Consider the following 22,619-nt stretch of genomic DNA (forward strand, 5'->3'; position numbering starts at 1 on the left):
ATCTTTGTTTCTTACAGTAGGTTATCATTCTAATACAAGGTAATAATCATATTCAAACTTTGGTTCAATTTCTATAACTATAACAATCTTATTTCAAGTGATGATCTTACTTGAACTTGTTTTCGTGTCATGATTCTGCTTCAAGAACTTCGAGCCATCCAAGGATCCATTGAAGCTAGATCCACTTTTCTCTTTTCCAGTAGGTTTATCTAAGGAACTTAAGGTAGTAATGATGTTCATAACATCATTCGATTCATACATATAAAGCTATCTTATTCGAAGGTTTAAACTTGTAATCACTAGAACATAGTTTAGTTAATTCTAAACTTGTTCGCAAATAAAAGTTAATCCTTCTAACTTGACTTTTAAAATCAACTAAACACATGTTCTATATCTATATGATATGCTAACTTAATGATTTAAAACCTGGAAACACGAAAAACACCGTAAAACCAGATTTACGCCGTCGTAGTAACACCGCGGGCTGTTTTGGGTTAGTTAATTAAAAACTATGATAAAATTTGATTTAAAAGTTGTTATTCTGAGAAAATGATTTTTATTATGAACATGAAACTATATCCAAAAATTATGGTTAAACTCAAAGTGGAAGTATGTTTTCTAAAATGGTCATCTAGACGTCGTTATTTCGACTGAAATGACTACCTTTACAAAAACGACTTGTAACTTATTTTTCCGACTATAAACCTATACTTTTTATGTTTAGGTTCATAAAATAGAGTTCAATATGAAACCATATCAATTTGATTCACTCAAAACGGATTTAAAATGAAGAAGTTATGGGTAAAACAAGATTGGATAATTTTTCTCATTTTAGCTACGTGAAAATTGTTAACAAATCTATTCCAACCATAACTTAATCAACTTGTATTGTATATTATGTAATCTTGAGATACCATAGACACGTATACAATGTTTCGACCTATCATGTCGACACATCTATATATATTTCAGAACAACCATAGACAATCTATATGTGAATGTTGGAGTTAGCTATACAGGGTTGAGGTTGATTCCAAAATATATATAGTTTGAGTTGTGATCAATACTGAGATACGTATACACTGGGTCGTGGATTGATTCAAGATAATATTTATCGATTTATTTCTGTACATCTAACTGTGGACAACTAGTTGTAGGTTACTAACGAGGACAGCTGACTTAATAAACTTAAAACATCAAAATATATTAAAAGTGTTGTAAATATATTTTGAACATACTTTGATATATATGTATATATTGTTATAGGTTCGTGAATCAACCAGTGGTCAAGTCTTACTTCCCGACGAAGTAAAAATCTGTGAAAGTGAGTTATAGTCCCACTTTTAAAATCTAATATTTTTGGGATGAGAATACATGCAGGTTTTATAAATGATTTACAAAATAGACACAAGTACGTGAAACTACATTCTATGGTTGAATTATCGAAATCGAATATGCCCCTTTTTATTAAGTCTGGTAATCTAAGAATTAGGGAACAGACACCCTAATTGACGCGAATCCTAAAGATAGATCTATTGGGCCTAACAAACCCCATCCAAAGTACCGGATGCTTTAGTACTTCGAAATTTATATCATATCCGAAGGGTGTCCCGGAATGATGGGGATATTCTTATATATGCATCTTGTTAATGTCGGTTACCAGGTGTTCACCATATGAATGATTTTTATCTCTATGTATGGGATGTGTATTGAAATATGAAATCTTGTGGTCTATTATTATGATTTGATATATATAGGTTAAACCTATAACTCACCAACATTTTTGTTGACGTTTTAAGCATGTTTATTCTCAGGTGATTATTAAGAACTTCCGCTGTCGCATACTTAAATAAGGACGAGATTTGGAGTCCATGCTTGTATGATATTGTGTAAAAACTGCATTCAAGAAACTTATTTTGTTGTAACATATTTGTATTGTAAACCATTATGTAATGGTCGTGTGTAAACAGGATATTTTAGATTATCATTATTTGATAATCTACGTAAAGCTTTTTAAAACCTTTATCTATGAAATAAAGGTTATGGTTTGTTTTAAAAATGAATGCAGTCTTTGAAAAACGTCTCATATACAGGTCAAAACCTCGCAACGAAATCAATTAATATGGAACGTTTTTAATCAATAAGAACGGGACATTTCAGTAAACACTATTTTTTACAGTAAAACACTATTTGCTACAGTGAATAATATGTCGACAAACTAGCAAACAAAAGGCTAGACTAGCCATGTGATCGCATGACAGATACACCAAAAGCCCATGCGATCGCATGGGGACCAAAAACACTATTTGCTACAGTAAATATTATGTCGACGAACTAGCAAACAAAGCAGAAATGATCTGTCCAGCCTAGCCATGCGATCGCATGGGCCTCAAAATCAGGAAATGTGCCTATAAAGGGCCAGTTGCTCGACGAAGTTATATACACATTCTTCTTTTCTTTTTCTGTGTTCTATATTTATAATTATAATTTTAATTATAATTTTAATTTAAGTTTAATAATAATAAAGTATATACGAGGGTGTTTTAATTCGGGTTTCAAACCGTTTTAAACTAAGGAAATATTGGGTATTGTCGGGGTATTGTTCTTGAATCCAAGGCCAACCATATAGTCGTCTACCATCATTACGTCTACGCAATTTGCCTACAATATTGAATCTCAATATTGAACCGTGAGTTTATAGATCCCTTTTTAAATGCTTTAAATATTTTTGGGCTGAGAATACATGCAATTTATTTTAAACGCAATAAGACACAAAGACATACTAAATTCTACACTGAGTTAAACCGAAAATCTCTTAGCTTTGGTAACTAGTAGCTGCCAGTACATAGGATATGGACTGGTGGGTGAAAATAATTGTATATGGATCCATAGGGCTTGACATCCCCGACCGAGCTAGAGCGCTAGCCTTTTAACGGACGTATGTTATTTGAGTTTATGACACATTGGTTTGTGTGTATTAAAATGAATAGGGTAATTATCATTATAGCATTAAGTTTAGTTACCAGGGTGCTCTGTTACGTAGAATCTATTGATAAACTTTTGATGAAATCTTGTGGTCTATCTTTATATATATTTATGACTCGAGCAATTAAACCTATAACTCACCAACATTCGTGTTGACTTTTTAGCATGTTTTATTCTCAGGTCCTTAGACTGCTTCTGCTTTGATGTGCGTGTTGCCTGCATAGAGTCTCTCATGCTTTAGCGACCCGACAAAATCGTCATTGACGGCGCCGTCTACTTAGGTCCCGTTACGTGGTCATAAGTCTTTAAAACTATGTTTGACCAAAATACATGTCGCATTCATTTCAAAAGTGAGGATGTTTCAAGGTTTACAAAAATAGTTCATTGACGAATTACATTACAAAGTTTAAAGTACAATTGAAATCTATGCGACACAATTTGATTATCAAAAGACGCTCCACGTATGCATGTATACTCGATATCCAAGCAAGTATCAAAAAGTAAGCGGAAGCATGTATCCATAAGCATTCAAGGACCTGAGAAAACATAGAAGAATCTGTCAACGAAAACGTTGGTGAAATCATAGTTGTATGTATAAAGTATGTTTGAACCACAAGTTTTAGTATGAAACGTTTATCAAGCGTATACATCTCAAAAGATGTGTTTGTATCACGAGCACCCAATTATCAAGCTTAACTGAATCTTACCTCTGCATAATAGTGTTAGAACCTACACTATATTTCGAAAATACGTTTCATTCATCCGAATGAGGGTTCGTCAAACCCGTATGGCCACACAACATAAGTTCTCGCTTACACCCTACAAGTGTAACTAATGATAATTGAACTTGAGGATTTATGTTCTAACTCGTATGTATCTTTGCTTTCGTATTTGTATTCAAAGTATAAAAGTATGAAAGTATACACATACATATGAAATGTATATAAGTAAGTAATGTATATGTTTCTCAGCCCACGATTTAAAAGTATAAAAGTATTTGAAAAGGTGGGACTATGATCTCACCTTGAGTGCACGAATGTAAAATTACTTCAACAAGTAAACGTGTGCAAGAACGAATGCTAGTCTCGACCTAAACAAATAGGTTTGTATCAATATCGGTAAACACGGTCGGTCAAAGTGTTCAATTAGTCCTATGGCTCGTTACGACTCGATTACTATAGCATGTGAGTCAAATTGTAACCTTTCATGCAAGATACAAGTATAAAAGCATGTTAGAATGATTGCACAAACATTTAGTTAAGTTTGATTAAAAGTCAACTTTGGTCGGGTCAAAGTCAACGAAAAAGTCAACACGTTCGGGTCGGGTCTTGAACTATTTTTCTGAGGTTTTTAATCATATATGAGCATGTTAGAACAAGTTACATGTGAATCGGAGGTGCGTAGCATAGCAAACATTTTTCGTAAAATGGTAAAACAAAATAGTAACTGGCAGTGTAACTGGACGGCGTCCAGATTTGCTGGACTGCGTCCAGCATTGAAGGCCTGGACGGCGTCCAATAATCTAGACGGCGTCCAGATCAATAATCAGATCCTGTTTTGCTGCAACACACAAGAACACAAAATCTAGTGATTTTTAGAAAGTTACCCAAACTTGATGAAATCAGTATGGAATCGAAGAGGACGATGCAAGGATTCCGAATATGTAATTTGTTTGGATTTATGCTTGCTCGATTTGAATTAGATGATGATTCTTTGGATTTGGAGTTTGAGAGAAAATGGAGGAAGTAGTAAAGAGAAAGAGATGGATGAATGGATGAGAGTGAATGTTGACCACTTTGACCTAGTAACATCTTTGGTCATTTGGCAAGTTTAGTCCCTCAAGTTTCATTCGGGTGCGTGAATTACCTAAACGAGATAATTTAAAACGCGTATTAACGGGAGATGTTATAAATATATAACGAACTTTAAAATAAATAAACGGAAAGTAATCGGAAAAAGGCGGGATGTTACATTACCTACTCCTTAAAAGAAATTTCGTCCCGAAATTTAAGTAGGCGTAGTAGTCGTTGTTTCTTCCTCGAAATCTTGCGTTTCCGAATTCATGAATAGATGAGGATACTTCCTTTGCATTTGATCTTGTCTTTCCCAAGTAAACTCGGGTCCCCTTTTGGCGTTCCAACGGACCTTGACAATTGGAATTCGGCTTTGTTTTAACGTTTTGACGGAGGTGTCCACAATTTCAACCGGTTCTTCCACGAAATGAAGTTTGTCATCAATAGTAAGCTCCTCGAGAGGGATGACGACATCGGGTTCGGCAAGGCACTTTTTCAAGTTAGATACATGGAAAGTAGGATGAACGGAGCTCAATTGAGGCGGAAGATCTAAACGGTAAGCAACGGTTCCAACACGCTCCAAGATTTCGAAAGGACCAATATACCGCGGATTTAGCTTCCTGCATTTTCTGAAATGGATTACACCTTTCCAAGGCGAGACTTTTAACATTACGCGGTAACCGACTTGAAATTCGAGGTCGTTGCGTCTTTTGTCGGTATAGCTCTTTTGACGACTTCTGGCCGTCCTAAGCCTATCTCGGATTTGAACGATCTTCTCGGTTGTTTCATGAAAGAGTTCGGGTCTGGTGATTTGTGTGTCGCCTACTTCGGCCCAACAAAGAGGTGAACGACATTTTCGGCCATATAATGCTTCGAATGGTGCTGCGTTAATACTCGCGTGATAACTATTGTTGTAAGAGAAATCGGCGAAAGGCAAGTGCTTGTCCCAAGCTTTTCCAAAATCGATAACGCAAGCTCGTAGCATGTCTTCCAAAGTTTGAATTGTGCGTTTGCTTTGTCCGTCGGTTTGTGGGTGATATGTGGTGCTCATGTCCAATCGTGTTCCCAGCGCTTCTTGTAAGGTACGCCAAAATCTAGAAACAAAACGGCCATCTCGGTCGGAGATAATCTATAAAGGTACACCGTGTCGGGCTATGATTTCTTTAATGTAAAGTTGTGCAAGTTTCTCCATTTTGTCAGTTTCCTTCATGGTGAGGAAGTGTGCGGATTTGGTGAGACGGTCAACAATAACCCAAATAGTATCATAACCGCCCACCGTCTTTGGTAGCTTGGTGATAAAATCCATCGTTATCCTTTCCCACTTCCACTGTGGGATTTCGGGTTGTTGAAGTAGTCCGGACGATCTTTGGTGTTCGGCTTTGACTTTGGAGCAAGTTAGTCATTTTCCAGTGTAAGTAGCGACGTCTCTTTTTATTGTTCGGCCACCAATATTGTTCTTTGAGGTCATGGTACATCTTATTGGCACCGGGATGAATCGAGTATCTTGACTTATGGGCTTCGTCTAAAATAAGGCTTCGCAAGTCCCCATAACTAGGTACCCAAATTCTTCTGGCGAAATATCGGAGTCCGATCTCTTTTACTTCGAATCGAGAGACGAGAATGTTCAAATGTTCATGGGAAATATTTTCATCCTTGAGAGCCTCGTCTTGGGCTATACAAATTTGGTTATTGAGGTTGGTGTAGATAGTGATGTTTAAGGCTCGGGCACGAAGAGGCACCGCCCTTTCTTTTCGACTTAAGGCATCGGCTACTACATTTGCCTTCCCGGGATGGTAACGAAGCTCACAATCATAATCGTTTAAAGTTTCAATCCACCGGCGTTGTCTCATGTTTAGTTGCTTTTGATCCAAGATGTGTTGAAGGCTTTTGTGATCGGTGAAGATAGTACTTTTGGTTCCATAAAGATAGTGTCTCCACATTTTAAGTGCAAAGACAACAGCTCCGAGTTCGAGATCATGTGTCGTGTAGTTCCGTTCATGAATTTTTAGTTGTCGAGAGGCATAAGCAATGACTTTCTTTCGTTGCATCAATACACACCCAAAACCATGTTTCGAGGCATCGCAATATACAACAAAATCATCATTGCCTTCGGGAAGAGACAAGATAGGAGCGGTGGTTAGCTTTGTCTTCAAGATTTGAAATGCGGATTCTTGTTCGGTTTCCCAAACGAATTTATTTCCCTTGTGTGTTAACGCGGTTAGAGGACGAGCAACCAAAGAGAAATCCTTGATGAATCTACGACAGTATCCGACGAGACCCAAAAATTGACGAATGTGAGTAGGAGTAGTAGGAGTCTCCCATTTACTAATGACTTCGATTTTTGTGGGATCGACTTTAATACCTTGATCACTTACAACGTGACCAAGAAATTGAACTTCCTTCAACCAAAATTCACACTTGGAGAATTTGGCATAGAGTCGTTCTTGTCTTAAAAGTTCAAGCACAAGTCGGAGATGTGTTCTTCTTCACTCTTAGAATAGACCAAAATATCATCGATGAACACCATAACGAATTTGTCGAGGTACGGTTTGCACAAGCGGTTCATAAGATCCATGAACACCGTCGGTGCGTTAGTGAGGCCAAATGGCATGACAAGGAATTCATAACTACCATAACGAGTCCAGAAAGCGGTTTTGGAGACATCTTCCCCCCTTAACCCTTAATTGATGATAACCTTAGCGGAGATCGATTTTTGAATATACACGAGATCCTTGTAATTGATCAAAGAGGTCATCGATGCGAGGAAGAGGATATCGGTTCTTAACCGTCAATTTGTTTAGTTCACGATAATCAATGCACATTCGTAGGGATCCATCTTTCTTCTTAATAAACAAAATCGGAGCACCCCATGGTGAATGGCTATGTTGGATAAAACCACGGTCAAGTAATTCTTGGATTTGACTTTGCAATTCTTGCATTTCGGATGGAGCAAATCTATACGGCGCACATTCTACGGGTGCGGCTCCCGGAATAAGATCGATTTGGAATTCAACCGGTCGATGAGGTGGAAGACCCGGCAATTCGTCGGGAAATACATCAGAAAAGTCACTAACAATTAGCACATCATCGATATGCTTCTTGTCGGTTTCAACTTTCTTAACATGGGCTAGAATCGCGAAACAACTTTTACGAAGGTACTTTTCAATTTTAAGGCATGAGACGAGGTTGAGTCCGGTGCAACTCTTATCGCCATAAACAATTAAAGGTTCACCATTCTCGATAGGAATTTGGATTACGTTAAGATTACAAAGGATGTGATATATTGTTTTGACCATCCAATTCATACCGATTATTACATCGAAGCTTCCTAGTTCCATGGGTATCAAGTCAATTTCAAATTCATTACCCAAAATGTTTAACGTACACCCCCGGTAATATGTGTTGGCACTTAATAGGTTCCCGTTGGCCACTTCAATGGCATAAGTAGTATCTAGGGGAAATGGTGAAGTGCAGAGAGTATAAGCCAAAGTCTTGGATACGAATCATTTATCGGCACCCGAATCAAATAAGCAAGTAACATAAGAGTTGTTGAGAAGAAACGTACCCGTGACTAGTTCATTGTCATCTCGGGCTTCCTCGGTGGTGATATTGAAAGCTCGACCGCGTGTATTGAGGTTAGCTTTCTTCTTTGGGCACGTATTTCTAAAATGACCCGGTTGGCCACATTCATAACAAACACCCGGTCTTGGTGCATTGGATCCCTTTTGAGCAACGGGAGCGGTGTTTCTACATTCGTGGGCCAAATGGCCACTCTTTTGACACTTGATACAAAACGGCCTCCCACATTCACCCAAATGAGGTTTGTGGCACTTATTGCAATATGGCAAAGCTCCGGCATAACCTTTCTTGCCGTCGGAAGTGAAAGGCTTTTTGGTGGAAGTGTTGTTGTTGTTGTAGTTGCTTGATGGAGTGGCTTCCCATTTTCTTTTATTGCCACCCGATTTGTCCTCGGCCTTAGGTGCCGATACTATGATTTCATCTACCGTCTCTATCATTTGACGGGCCATCTTAAAAGCTTCTTGATGATTAGCGGGTTTGGATGACATTACTCTATGTTTGATGCTCTTTGGGAGGCCATCCATGTAAAGTTCGACTCGGAGGGATTCGGGAGTCACGAGAGCTGAGCACATTAAGGCTAGCTCGGAGAATCGTTGATTATAAGCCTTGAGATCGTTTCCGACCACCTTTAAAGTTCTTAGCTCTTGTTCGAGCTTTCGGGTTTCTTCACGAGGGAAGTATTCGGTGATCATCTTTTCCCTCAAATCGGCCCAAGAGAGGGCGTGAGCTTCATCGGTACCCACCGATTGTACATAGGTGTTCCACCATGTGAGAGCGACACCGGCGAAAGTGTGGGTGGAGTATTTGACCTTGTCTTGGTCCCGACAACCGCTTATGCTAAAGACGGCTTCCGTTTGCTCAAACCATCGGGTGAGCATTACCGGTCCCCCGGTTCCATCAAAAGTGTGAGGTTTGTACCCCATGAATGCTTTGTAGGAGCACCCTTCGCTTGAGTTACCAGCCCCTTGATTGTTGTTGTTGTGATTGTTGTTATTGTTGTTGTTGGAGGAGTGACTGGCCATGGCCGCATCTACGGCGGTGGCTATCATCCGTTGAAGGGCTTGTTCGGAAGTCTCATGGCGTGACACACGGCGAGGAGGCATTGTTCCTTCAAAACATAAGAATACCGTTGATTAGTATTTTCAATAATACTAATCATGATATGGAATAAGGATAGAGAGAAAATTTTTCCTTGACTCGCCTTAAATTCTTTATGTCATAATGTCGGAACGTTCATATGAGTCACCGTAATATAATCCCGGAAATTATATTACCCTAATTCATATGTGCATTCGACATTATTTCACTAAGCCAAAGTGGCGTGTCAATCAAATTAAGCTACGTACAATTAAGAATGAATTTAGAGTTAGATATGAATAGAAGAGTTCGAGTATAAATTCACAAGTAGTCAAGTAATTCCTACTTCAAGTCTATATGCCGATTGTAGTCTAGACTCACTAATGTACCCTATGACTCGGGGTTGACACCAATGAACTCTAAATCCCTACAACCAACGCTCTGATACCATCTGTAGCGACCCGACAAAATCGTCATTGACGGCGTCGTCTACTTAGGTCCCGTTACGTGGTCATAAGTCTTTAAAACAACGTTTGACCAAAATACATGTCGCATTCATTTCAAAAGTGAGGATGTTTCAAGGTTTACAAAAATAGTTCATTGACGAATTACATTACAAAGTTTAAAGTACAATTGAAATCTATGCGACACAATTTGATTATCAAAATACGCTCCACGTATGCATGTATACTCGACATCCAAGCAAGTATCAAAAAGTAAGCGGAAGCATGTATCCATAAGCATTCAAGGACCTGAGAAAACATAGAAGAATCTGTCAACGAAAACGTTGGTGAAATCATAGTTGTATGTATAAAGTATGTTTGAACCACAAGTTTTACTATGAAACGTTTATCAAGCGTATACATCTTAAAAGATGTGTTTGTATCACGAGCACCCAATTATCAAGCTTAACTGAATCTTACCTCTGCATAATAGTGTTAGAACCAACACTATATTTCGAAAATACGTTTCATTCATCCGAATGAGGGTTCGTCAAACCCGTATGGCCACACAACATAAGTTCTCGCTTACACCCTACAAGTGTAACTAATGATAATTGAACATGAGGATTTATGTTCTAACTCGTATGTATCTTTGCTTTCGTATTTGTATTCAAAGTATAAAAGTATGAAAGTATACACATACATATGAAATGTATATAAGTAAGTAATGTATATGTTTCTCAGCCCACGATTTAAAAGTATAAAAGTATTTGAAAAGGTGGGACTATGATCTCACCTTGAGTGCACGTATGTAAAAGTACTTCAACAAGTAAACGTGTGCAAGAACGAATGCTAGTCTCGACCTAAACAAATAGGTTTGTATCAATATCGGTAAACACGGTCGGTCAAAGTGTTCAATTAGTCCTATGGTTCGTTACGACTCTATTACTATAGCATGTGAGTCAAATTGTCACGTTTCATGCAAGATACAAGTATAAAAGCATGTTAGAACGATTGTACAAACATTTGGTTAAGTTTGATTAAAAGTCAACACGTTCGGGTCGGGTCTCGAACTATTTTTCTGAGGTTTTTAATCATATATGAGCATGTTAGAACAAGTTACATGTGAATCGGAGGTGCGTAGCATAGCAAACATTTTTCGTAAAATGGTAAAACAAAATAGTAACTGGCAGTGTAACTGGACGGCGTCCAGATTTGCTGGACGGCGTCCAGCATTAAAGGCCTGGATGGCGTCCAATAATCTGGACGGCGTCCAGATCAGTAATCAGATCCTGTTTTGCTGCAACACACAAATCCACGAACCAAACTTCAAACATTCATAATTTATAACCCGCAAACAACCAAAACATGTATCTTATATCATCGGAAAGGTATTTTGACGAGGAAAACAACTAAGCACATTTCATCAATCAATCTACCATTTACAACAACCAAAACCGCATTTAATGTTCATGATTAATGACATTCAAGCTCATAAATGCAAATCAATGATTCGAAAACTTAACACACACAAATTATATGCCGTTTCATAGGTAATCAAGCATACAATCCAACTAAACACTTACCAACAACAATTCATGGCATTCAATGCATCAAATTTTCACATTTAGTTCTACCAAACCCTAACCAACATCACCAAAATCAATAATCAAGTTTATGAAGTTTTCTAAAGCAACCTACACATCAAATTGAAGCTAGTGATACTAGTAACACAATTACAACATGAACTTTTAACATCTAACAACATATAAACCACCAAAACTCAAGATTAAGCAAGTATTCTTTCAAGTTGAGCTAGTTACACCAAAATAGCAAGAACGAGCATACAAATCACATAATCATGCTAGACTCGAGCCATAGACACTAATTAACAACTTTATAAGTTAAAAACATCAAGAACACAAAATCTAGTGATTTTTAGAAAGTTACCCAAACTTGATGAAATCGGTATGGAATCGAAGAGGACGATGCAAGGATTCCCGAATATGTAATTTGTTTGGATTTATGCTTGCTCGATTTGAATTAGATGATGATTATTTGGATTTGGAGTTTGAGAGAAAATGGAGGAAGTAGTAAAGAGAAAGAGATGGATGAATGGATGAGAGTGAATGTTGACCACTTTGACCTAGTAACATCTTTGATCATTTGGCAAGTCTAGTCCCTCAAGTTTCATTCGGGTGCGTGAATTACTTAAACGAGATAATTTAAAACGCGTATTAACGGGAGATGTTATAAATATATAACGGACTTTAAAATAAATAAACGGAAAGTAAACGGAAAAAGGCGGGATGTTACACATGCTTTGTATAAAGTTTATTGCATTCGAAACAAAACCACGTTGTGTAATAAATAAATTGACTGTGATGTCAACATGTAAAATAAAGACTTATGTATTTTGGGGATTTGCTTATACCTAAGCACTCGCCCACATGCTTATAACTTTCTATGTTTAGAAGGTCACTTATTTTAATAAATGCAATATTTTATCAAAACGTATCATATAGAAGTCAAAACCTCACTGTTGAATCAATGATTAAAGTGCCGCGTCAATAGCGATTTTGACGGGTCGTTACATTAAGTGCATTATAACCGCCTTCAATCAACTCTAGATCGGAATTCGACTGTTGGCTTTCGTTCTCGCTACCAGAAGTTTGAGAAATATTAATTTTTGTGTTTTTAAGAGTGAAAACAATGAGAAAATAGTAGCTTGAGTGTGTAAAATGGTTATGAGTGAATGCATATTTATAATGTAAACTTAATTGATTTATAAAAAACACACAAATTATAATAGTTCTTAATTCAATTTAAAGTGAAAAAAAACTGAAATAAAGCTTATGGGCCCCACTGTCACTCGCGAGAGAGCCGTTGCAGGTCCAACGGACGGAGCAAGTGGCGATTCACTACCTATGATTGTCAGAGGGTGGCGATTGGTGGCGATGGGTGGCGGGTTCACTCAAGATCCGCAGTGAGTGACCTTAGAAACTTTTAATTAACTGATTGTGATGTTTATGTTAATATTTTATTTTATCCTATATACTAAAACACATCCAGCATTTCGTCGTGTCGGTTGTTTCGGATTGTCGTTTTGAGTTTGCGTTCACACTGCAATCGGTCCCTCGACTTTGGCTCAATTTACACAACGACCCCTCAAGTTTACATTTTTCCAGGGGTTGAAAGTGTAAATATATAATTTTATTAAAATAAAAGAAACTAATTCCACCCGAATTTTTAACGGGCCCTATCTTCTCGCTTCGGTGCGAGTTAAATTTTTCCGAGACCACCGTTCAACTCGAAATAATTTTACGAACACAACGCGACTAATTATACGTGAATCGGACATCGTTAAAAAACACTAAATATTTCGAGCTATATTTCATACATATACATACACGTACAACAAACAATCCAACATATTAGATATATTAGGTACCAAACAACGTATATTCAAATTCGACCACGCGTTGAATATAACCGCAGTCGAATTTTTTTCTAGTTTGTATTAATAATGAATAAAATACATTTACAACGAAATACATATTTCTAGTGTCACCGTTGAGGTGGTTCAATTGTGGAGTAATGAAAGGAATTATGATATGACTCATACGAGTGACTATAGTTTAATTATTAAATATTAAAATATTAATATTAATAATTAGCATTTTATTGTAGCAAATCAAATATCATTATCCAAGTAAATCGAATAATTGTACTAGACTAAGTCACCACCCAAGTCGATACAAGGCTTATTAGATCGACGCATGTCACTAATTCACCAACAATAATGGTCATAATCAAATTTCTAGAAAGAGTTAATAAAATCTTTAATTAAATTGGCAGTACTTATTTATTTTCAGATTATACTTGTTAATTAGACGAATTGAAAACATACAAACAAGTAGTGGTAGGTGTTGACATTAACATAAATAGTTATACAATGTGAGCTCCCAAATAATATATTGAATGAGGTTGAATGTCGAGTGCTAATTAGACGATTACATGGTTTCAGATTTATAGACAGTTGAACTAATATTCATATTATACATGCATATATACAATATACAATATACAATTTCCAGTGTATTCTTTTTGTTATCTTTCGCGTTAAATGGCCTTGTGGCCTGATGCTCATGGAGCATATATCTCTTCATGTAACTATACTTGTTTCAGGTTTAATATATATTGCTTTAAAAAAAATATATATATATATATACAATATGCAAAGGATCATGATATATATATTTTTTTGAGTAATTTTTTTTATTTTATTATTTTATTTTATTATTATTATTTTTTTTTTCGCAAACAAGAATTATATTAATAAACAAGAACAGCATGCATACACTAGGTAGGACATACCCTTAGCCTATATACACCAAATACAAATACAAACTATAGACACAAACTTGGCAGAGAAGGAAGAAATAAGTTCAGTAGTTACTATGAAATAAATTAATTTATTTTTTGGAAATGGATATGCCTGAAGAAGGAAACGAAATTTAAGCATATATGGATTGTCATTCTAGCTCATTCACATTTTGATCAATTATTTTTTAAATGCACTATAATTAAGCATAACAAATTAAGTAGTGATTCCACCTAGTGAGGGCGTTCGTATTAGTACTAACTCGTCGAATGTAATTACCTATTAATTTTCATCTCGAAGCGGCAAATGGGTTCATATTGAAAAGGCCAAGGAAATAACGTCACATCCGGACAAAACGAATGATAAATGCCCCTCTAAGTTGTGTTCGGTTTTTTGATCTCTTGTGTTATTAATTTGTTTTGTTTCACTAGATCGTATTTTAGGGTATACTCGTTGTTAGTTTGGTGGTGGTTGTTTATTAGTTTGTTGTGGTTGCTCGTTGTATGATCGTTCTCGTTTTGGCTCGGTTTGCATTAGCTATGTTTTCGGTCTTTCTAGATTGTTACTTTTTTCGAGCCTTAACGATCGTCGAGTCGTTATATCGGTTTATAAAATTCTTATGAAGGCATTCTATTTTTAATAGTATGGTTATTTAAGGAAAAAAAGTACTTAATGCATTCATAATTATGAATTTATTAGATAAAAATATCACTATCCATTTGAATTACGTGGAAATCATTATTTATTACTTAATTTTCATTTAAAAATTTTATTTTGATATATATAATTGATGTTGTATAATACAAATAAATATATTTAAAGTCAAAGTTTAAAAATAAAGACATTGGAAAGTCAAAACAGGACAATTATCTTGAGACACATGATATATTTACCAATTCGAAGGTTCGTTATCGTGATCATCGAGGTCAAAGACACCAACAACATCTTTCTAAGAGTAGAAAACCATCAAAGAGCTTTTTGTGACATTGAAGGATATATAATTGACATTACACACGTATTTTAAACTTTTTCACTATACTTTTACAAAGTGGCACACCATTGTTAAATCTATTAGTGTAGTACATAGTAACTTAATATATGTATGTATATGAGAAAATAAACGACCACTAATTAAAAGTCTAGATATGTTGAAGTCAATGGTTTAAACACATTCCTTCCCTTTGTTTCAATCAAGTCCAAATGCTTTTCAAGTAGATGCATATAAACAATCCAATCTCCCTTCTTTTTAGCATTCGGCATCGGCATCACATACCCCGTTTGCCCGCCCCATGGAAAATGGTACGAACCAAAATCCGGCTTACCCCATCCAAAATCGACGCTTTCAACAGGAAAGCGTTGTCCGGATGAAACAACAACAGCTTCACCGTCATTAGCTTCCATTTTGGTATAAATCTTTGCGACCGCTGGCTCAGGTCGATGCAACTCGACCCAATCAATGAGTCCCCTAAAATGTTCCTCGGTTAGTGAAGGACACACAAAGTCATGGACCATGTTAGCTACCAAATTTAGTGGCATGTTTTTTAGCTCACTTGATTTTGCTTCACCATATGGGATAGAAAGCACATTTCCAAAATAGTTTTGCATGGAAAAAGAATTGGTGTTTGACAATGAAAGTTTGTCAACGTTGACTTTTTCTAGTCTTTCTCTTCCATCAACTACAACGCCCATCTTACAAGTGTCAAACCCATCATCACACTCGGCTATTATCTTCCATAAATATGCAATGAATGATACAATTTTACTTTTTTTTGAACTCATTTGAAGGTCATCGATATCTTTGGATTCGATATAGTATATGCGACTTATGAGAGGATTACTGGCTGGCAAGTAAGACGTTGGTGGAGGAAGAGACGATATCGGTACGAATAGGTTGTCGTATGAGGTGTTCATAATAGGTGGACGCCTTGGGTTAAGCATCGAACGCCTGAAAGATGGATGGCGGGACATGGGTTTCAATTGAGTATATTCAGCCCATGCAGTCAAGAACATGTTGATCGAGTAAGCGTCAGCTACTCGATGATCAAACGAGCATCCAATCACTAAACCTCCACAGTTCAGCTCCGTGACCTATTTAATTTTAAGACAAATAAAAATAGAAAGGCTAATATTAAATAAATTATCATTTTTGTCTTAAATAGTAGTAGTGGCAGTAGATGTAACAACATCGAAACAAATTGAAAAATAAGTTTGAATCTCTTATAAGTTTAAAGTATAAATTAATTAATTACGGAGTAATATCTACTGTCGCTCTAGTTTTTTAGTTGAAATATGAAGATATATATGTGATGTTTTAAATTTGAGGGCGTTACACTATAAGTGTAGTTGTTTAGTTTGGAAACAACTCCAGAATGCATGTAACCCTTTATTCGTGACATCGGATGTAATTATCTAATTTCTCAACGTCTTACCAACTTCTCCTAGCAAAGTTGATAAATTTGTATAAAATAAGTACTACATTATTCATCCTAATTTATATGTCCATTATAATAATGCGCCATTATTTGTTTCATGCATGTTTTTTTGTCATAGATAGTAATAGCCGACATATTATTTATGTATATTATTGTATTATATTTGGAAGAGATATACCTTGTCAATCAAGTTGTAATCCACGTCCAAAAATAATAGGTCGGTTAGGTAGGATTTGGACATCTTTTAGAGATATTGTAAAGGTGTATATAAACAACACAATCGAATGAATAAAGGACACGGTTTGCATAATATCGATTCTTTTATGGTATCAGACGTTCTGATCCAACAGCCTTAAACATCTTCTTCCTCACAAATACTTCTTTGTTTCTTTTCTGCATATCTCACGATGTCTGAATCAAATAACAAACTTCACCCTGCTGTCACCGTGAATAATATCAAAAACTTTGTTCCGATTGTTCTGGAGATGGACAAAAATCAATACACCAACTGGTCCGAACTCTTTAAAATCCACTGTACCGCTTTCGATGTGATCAGCCATATCATTCCGGATGACTCTTCTTCATCATCCACTACCAGCGAAACCACCACACCCACATCTTCCACACCTACAGCATCCTGGAAACGACTCGATTCTATTGTCTTACAGTGGATCTATAGCACCATCTCTACCGATCTACTTTCTACAATTCTAAAACCAAACTCAACTGCTCAACAGGCGTGGGAGCGTCTCCGCAACATCTTCCAAGACAACAAAAATACACGAGCTGTGCACCTCACCCACAAATTCACTAATACACGTTTAGATGACTTTCCCAATGTGTCCGCTTATTGTCAAGAGCTTAAAATGCTTGCTGATCAGCTGTCTGATGTTGGACCAACTATTGATGATGACCGATTGGTTCTACAATTGGTTACGGGTTTAAACGAATCTTATGATACTATTGGTTCTCATATTAATCATATGCAGCCTCTTCCAAGCTTTTACGAGGCCCGTTCGAAACTCATATTGGAAGAAACACGAAAAGCAAAACAAACCACTCAAGCCGCTGCTACTGCCGGTTCTGCGCTCGTGGCAACCACTTCTCCTTCTGAGCCATCCAAACCACCCGCTGGTCACAACAATTCATCTCGTGGTGGTGGTCAGAGTAACCGGGGCAGAGGTTATAATCGAGGTGGATATCGGGGTCGTGGTGGCTATCAACGAGGTCGTGGCAGAAATTTCTACAGCAACAACTATTCTTATGGGCCATACAACTCACAGTGGCAATATAATCCAGGAAATTGGCAACAACATAGCCCATGGACCTCGCCTCCTTGTCCTTATCCCACGGCCCAATGGCCTAGAAACCCCACTCCTAATGGACAACCTGGTTTGCTTGGCCCACGTCCTGCACGACCCAGCTATGCTCCTTCAGTCGCATCTTCCACTCCAACAGACATTGAGTCCGCTATGTACACCATGAGTTTGAACCCGCCTGAAGATAATAATTGGTACATGGACACAGGAGCAACTGCACACATGACGGGATCTCAAGGTAAGTTAATGTTTCATTTTCATTCGGGTCATCCTAAACATATATTAGTTGGCAATGGCAACCGTATTCCAATAAATGGGATTGGCCGAACCTATATCTCATCTAACCAGAAACCATTACTCTTATCCAATGTCTTATATGCTCCCCAACTTATAAAGAATTTAATTTCTGTACGTCGTCTTACCACTGACAATAGCATATCCATATCTTTTGATCCTTTTGGTTTTACTGTGAAGGAATTTCCGAAGGGGACTATCATCCTACGATGCAATAGCACCGGTGACCTATATCCACTCCACTCTTCCATGCTGCGTCAACTATCCTCTCCTTCAAGTTTTCTAGCTTTATCTCAAGATTTGTGGCACCATCGCTTAGGACATCCGGGTGGTGATGTGTTGAAGTCTCTTAGAAATAATCTTTCAATAAATTGTATTTCGAATTCTAGTAATAAACTTTGTCAATCGTGTGTTTTTGGCAAACATATCAAGTTACCATTTTATGCTTCTTTTTCTAATACTTATGCTCCGTTTGATATTGTGCATAGTGATTTGTGGACGTCTCCAATACTTAGTAGTAGTGGTCATAAATATTATATCTTGTTCTTGGATGATTACAGTAATTTTCTATGGACTTTCCCTTTAGGACATAAATCTCAAGTCTTCTCTATCTTTAAATCTTTTCATTCTTACATAAAAACTCAATTTGGCGTTTCAATTAAACAGCTTCAATGTGACAATGGGACGGAGTATAATAACACCACTTTTCACCAATTTTGCAAACTTAATGGGATGAACTTTCGTTTCTCATGTCCTTACACTTCGTCTCAAAATGGCAAGGCGGAAAGAAAAATCCGTGCCATCAATAATGTCATGCGAACACTCTTGTCTCATTCGTGCGTACCCCATCGTTTTTGGCACCATGCTCTTGAAATGGCGACGTATCTTATCAACATTATTCCAAGTCGATTACTAAAAAATGTCTCCCCCACTCAAAAACTATATAACCGTCTCCCATCTTATGATCACTTACGTGTATTTGGTTGTCTATGCTACCCACTCTTCCCATCTATAAAAATACATAAACTTGAATCTCGCTCTACACCATGCGTCTTCTTGGGATATCCAACCAATCATCGTGGATATAAATGCTACGATTTATCCACCCACAAAATCATTATTTCGCGACATGTTCTCTTCGACGAAACAATCTTTCCTTTTACCAAATTAAATCCCTCAAAACCTGAAACATATAAATTTTGTAATGAAGGGATTTCACCACTTATATATTCTACTGATTTCAACTCTTCACCTCATTCTAATAATTTCATTCCCACGCCTACTGTATCTATAACTCCTACCAGCCCATCTTTGTCTACTCCACTTTCTAGGCCCAACAATGTCGAGCCTACTAACCTGTCGCAGCCCAATTTTACTCAGTCCACTTCCACTAATTCACCTACGCAACACTCATCTTCTGGTGACACAAATCATTCCCATTTTGGTCAACCAAATACTACGCCACCTTCACCTCAATCTTCTGAGTCACCTTCTACTCCTCCACGCACAATCCACACAAGAAGCATGTCAGGTATTTTTAAACCAAAAATTCCTTTCAACCTCTCGGCCACTACATCTCTTTCTCCTATACCGACTAATCCCAAAATTGCTCTCGCGGATCCCAATTGGAAACACGCCATGGCCGATGAATATAAGGCCTTAATGGATAATGAAACATGGACTCTTGTACCTCGTCTTCCTAACATGCAGGTAATTCGTTCAATGTGGATTTACCGCCATAAGATGAAATCCGATGGGTCATTTGAACGGTATAAGGCGCGGTTGGTTGGTGATGGTCGATCACAACAAGTTGGAATTGACTGTAACGAAACTTTTAGCCCGGTTGTTAAACCGGCTACTATTCGTACGGTACTTAACATTGCAGTTTCAAAGTCGTGGCAAATTCGTCAACTGGATGTAAAGAATGCTTTTTTGCACGGACATCTTAATGAAACAGTGTACATGTCACAACCTGCAGGTTTTCGTGATCCCACCTATCCTGACCATGTATGTCTCTTGAAACGGTCTCTTTATGGTTTAAAACAAGCTCCACGTGCTTGGTATCAAAGGTTCGCTGATTATGCGGCTCGTATTGGCTTTGTCCATAGTAAGTGTGATCATTCACTATTTATATATAAACATGGACATGATGTGGCTTATCTTTTACTCTATGTGGATGACATCGTACTTACGACTTCAAATGAGCATTTGCGAAAAAGACTAATGTCACTTTTATCACATGAGTTCGCTATGAAGGATTTGGGGCCTCTACATTCTTTCTTGGGAATTTCAGTAACTCGTTCTAAAACAGGTTTATTTTTGAGTCAAGAGGCATACACAAAAGACATAATCTCACGTGCAGGTATGGAAAATTGCCAATCGGTTTCGACACCAGTAGATTGTAATGGAAAATTAAGTACCAAATCAGGAGAACCATATTCTAATCCAACCAAATATCGAAGTTTAGCCGGAGCCCTACAATACTTGACGTTTACTCGTCCCGATATTTCATACGCCGTGCAACAAGTTTGCCTCCACATGCACGATCCAAAAGACGTCCACATGCTTGCTTTAAAAAGGATCATTCGATATTTGCAGGGTACTACATCTCTCGGTTTATATATAAACAAGAGTCGACATCAGAACTTGGTAGCATACACGGATGCGGATTGGGGTGGTTGCCCGGATACCCGACGATCAACATCTGGGTACTGTGTTTATTTTGGTGATAATTTAATATCGTGGTCCTCTAAGCGCCAACCTACTATTTCACGTTCTAGTGCCGAGGCTGAATATCGGGGAGTGGCAAACGTTGTTGCCGAAACATGCTGGATTCGGAATTTGCTTCTCGAGTTACACTATCCTATTCATAAGGCTACTTTGGTTTTCTGCGACAACGTCAGTGCTATTTATCTATCCGTCAATCCAGTTCAACACCAACGAACAAAACACATTGAAATGGATATTCATTTTGTTCGAGAAAAGGTGGCAAAGGGCCATGTTCGTGTTCTTCATGTACCTACTAGATATCAGATTGCCGACATTTTCACCAAGGGTCTCCCTCGCTTACTTTTTGAAGAGTTTCGATCCAGTCTCTGCATCCATTCTCCGGTAGCTTCGACTGCGGGGGAGTAATAGCCGACATATTATTTATGTATATTATTGTATTATATTTGGAAGAGATATACCTTGTCAATCAAGTTGTAATCCACGTCCAAAAATAATAGGTCGGTTAGGTAGGATTTGGACATCTTTTAGAGATATTGTAAAGGTGTATATAAACAACACAATCGAATGAATAAAGGACACGGTTTGCATAATATCGATTCTTTTAGATAGCTTATACACGATAAAGATTTACGGAGTATATATTTATATATATAATATAATTATAATAATGTATATAAATTAAAGAGTACGTTTCTTAATTATTGAATGAACTAGGAGCTAGTTTCAATGTTTCATCATCAAATTCCAATTTAGATTTGTATGTATGATGGTAGCTAGCTAATTAATTTTTGGTTCATTTCAAATCTCAATTTCTAAAGTTTTGGTCCTTCTCTAAGAGACGCATCCCTTTTGTTGGATTAATAATATATTAAGGTACGTTTATGTAAAACAAAATTAATTACCTGAACGGTAACAACGCCTTGCTTTTTAATCGGAACAAGTTTTCTCTCTACAGATTCATCTGGATTATAGAGATCAATGTTCTTTAGCTCCATATCAGCATGGGCCAGAATGAAATCGACACCACGGTTGTTACAAAGCACTTCGGGTTCACCAAGGCTGTTTTGCACAACTTCTCCCGCAAACGGGTAATATAAAGCTAGTGCTTGCGCCAATGATTTCTTGACTACATTCACGCTTTGGTCGATAGGTAGAGATTTCTTGTAGCACAAGAAAACTCCAACATCTAAAGGCGGAAGGAGTAGGTCAAGATTCGACATAGGCAGCCAGTGGTCTTGTACGGGCAATGCGGCCGCAATTATGTCCCTCTTCTTCACACACACTGAGAAAGTTCCACATGAACCCATTAAGGCAATGAGAGAAAAACTTACAAGAGTGATTAAGAAATAAATGAGTGTTTTTAGTTGAGGAGATTAGATATGATATTATGGGTGACAAAGGTTGATAGAAATGCAATGGTTTATATAAGAAAATGGGCCAAGTTTTTTATTTGTTAAAAGTAGTAGGGCCTGGTTAAATTGAAGAAGCTGTTATTTTTTATTAAAATGTTAAGAAATTTCTTCATCTCACCAACTATTTATTACCTATTTCATTTAGCTAAACTGATTGATTTTGCTAGATTG

At 37.2% G+C, this 22,619-nt stretch overlaps 1 protein-coding gene across 1 annotated transcript; it reads right to left on the bottom strand.

Moving 5' to 3' along the window:
• Positions 1-15,392: 15,392 nt before the first annotated feature.
• Positions 15,393-22,343, bottom strand: LOC139856128 (coniferyl alcohol acyltransferase-like). Its single transcript, XM_071845363.1, has 2 exons — positions 21,939-22,343; positions 15,393-16,349 (listed from the first exon to the last, which is right to left on the bottom strand). The coding sequence occupies exons 1-2, from the start codon at positions 22,341-22,343 to the stop codon at positions 15,393-15,395; spliced, it is 1,362 nt and encodes a 453-aa protein (XP_071701464.1).
• Positions 22,344-22,619: the final 276 nt, after the last annotated feature.

Source organism: Rutidosis leptorrhynchoides, chromosome 6 (assembly GCF_046630445.1).
Source record: "Rutidosis leptorrhynchoides isolate AG116_Rl617_1_P2 chromosome 6, CSIRO_AGI_Rlap_v1, whole genome shotgun sequence".
NCBI lineage: Eukaryota > Viridiplantae > Streptophyta > Magnoliopsida > Asterales > Asteraceae > Rutidosis > Rutidosis leptorrhynchoides.

Bases quoted from the DNA above. Each gene is read 5' to 3' on its own strand.
- LOC139856128 (XM_071845363.1), bottom strand. From the start codon at position 22,343: ATGGGTTCATGTGGAACTTTCTCAGTGTGTGTGAAGAAGAGGGACATA. The intron at 16,350-21,938 runs GTAATTAATTTT...AAAATTAAATAG, and splicing joins AAGGCGTTGTTACCGTTCAG to GTCACGGAGCTGAACTGTGG.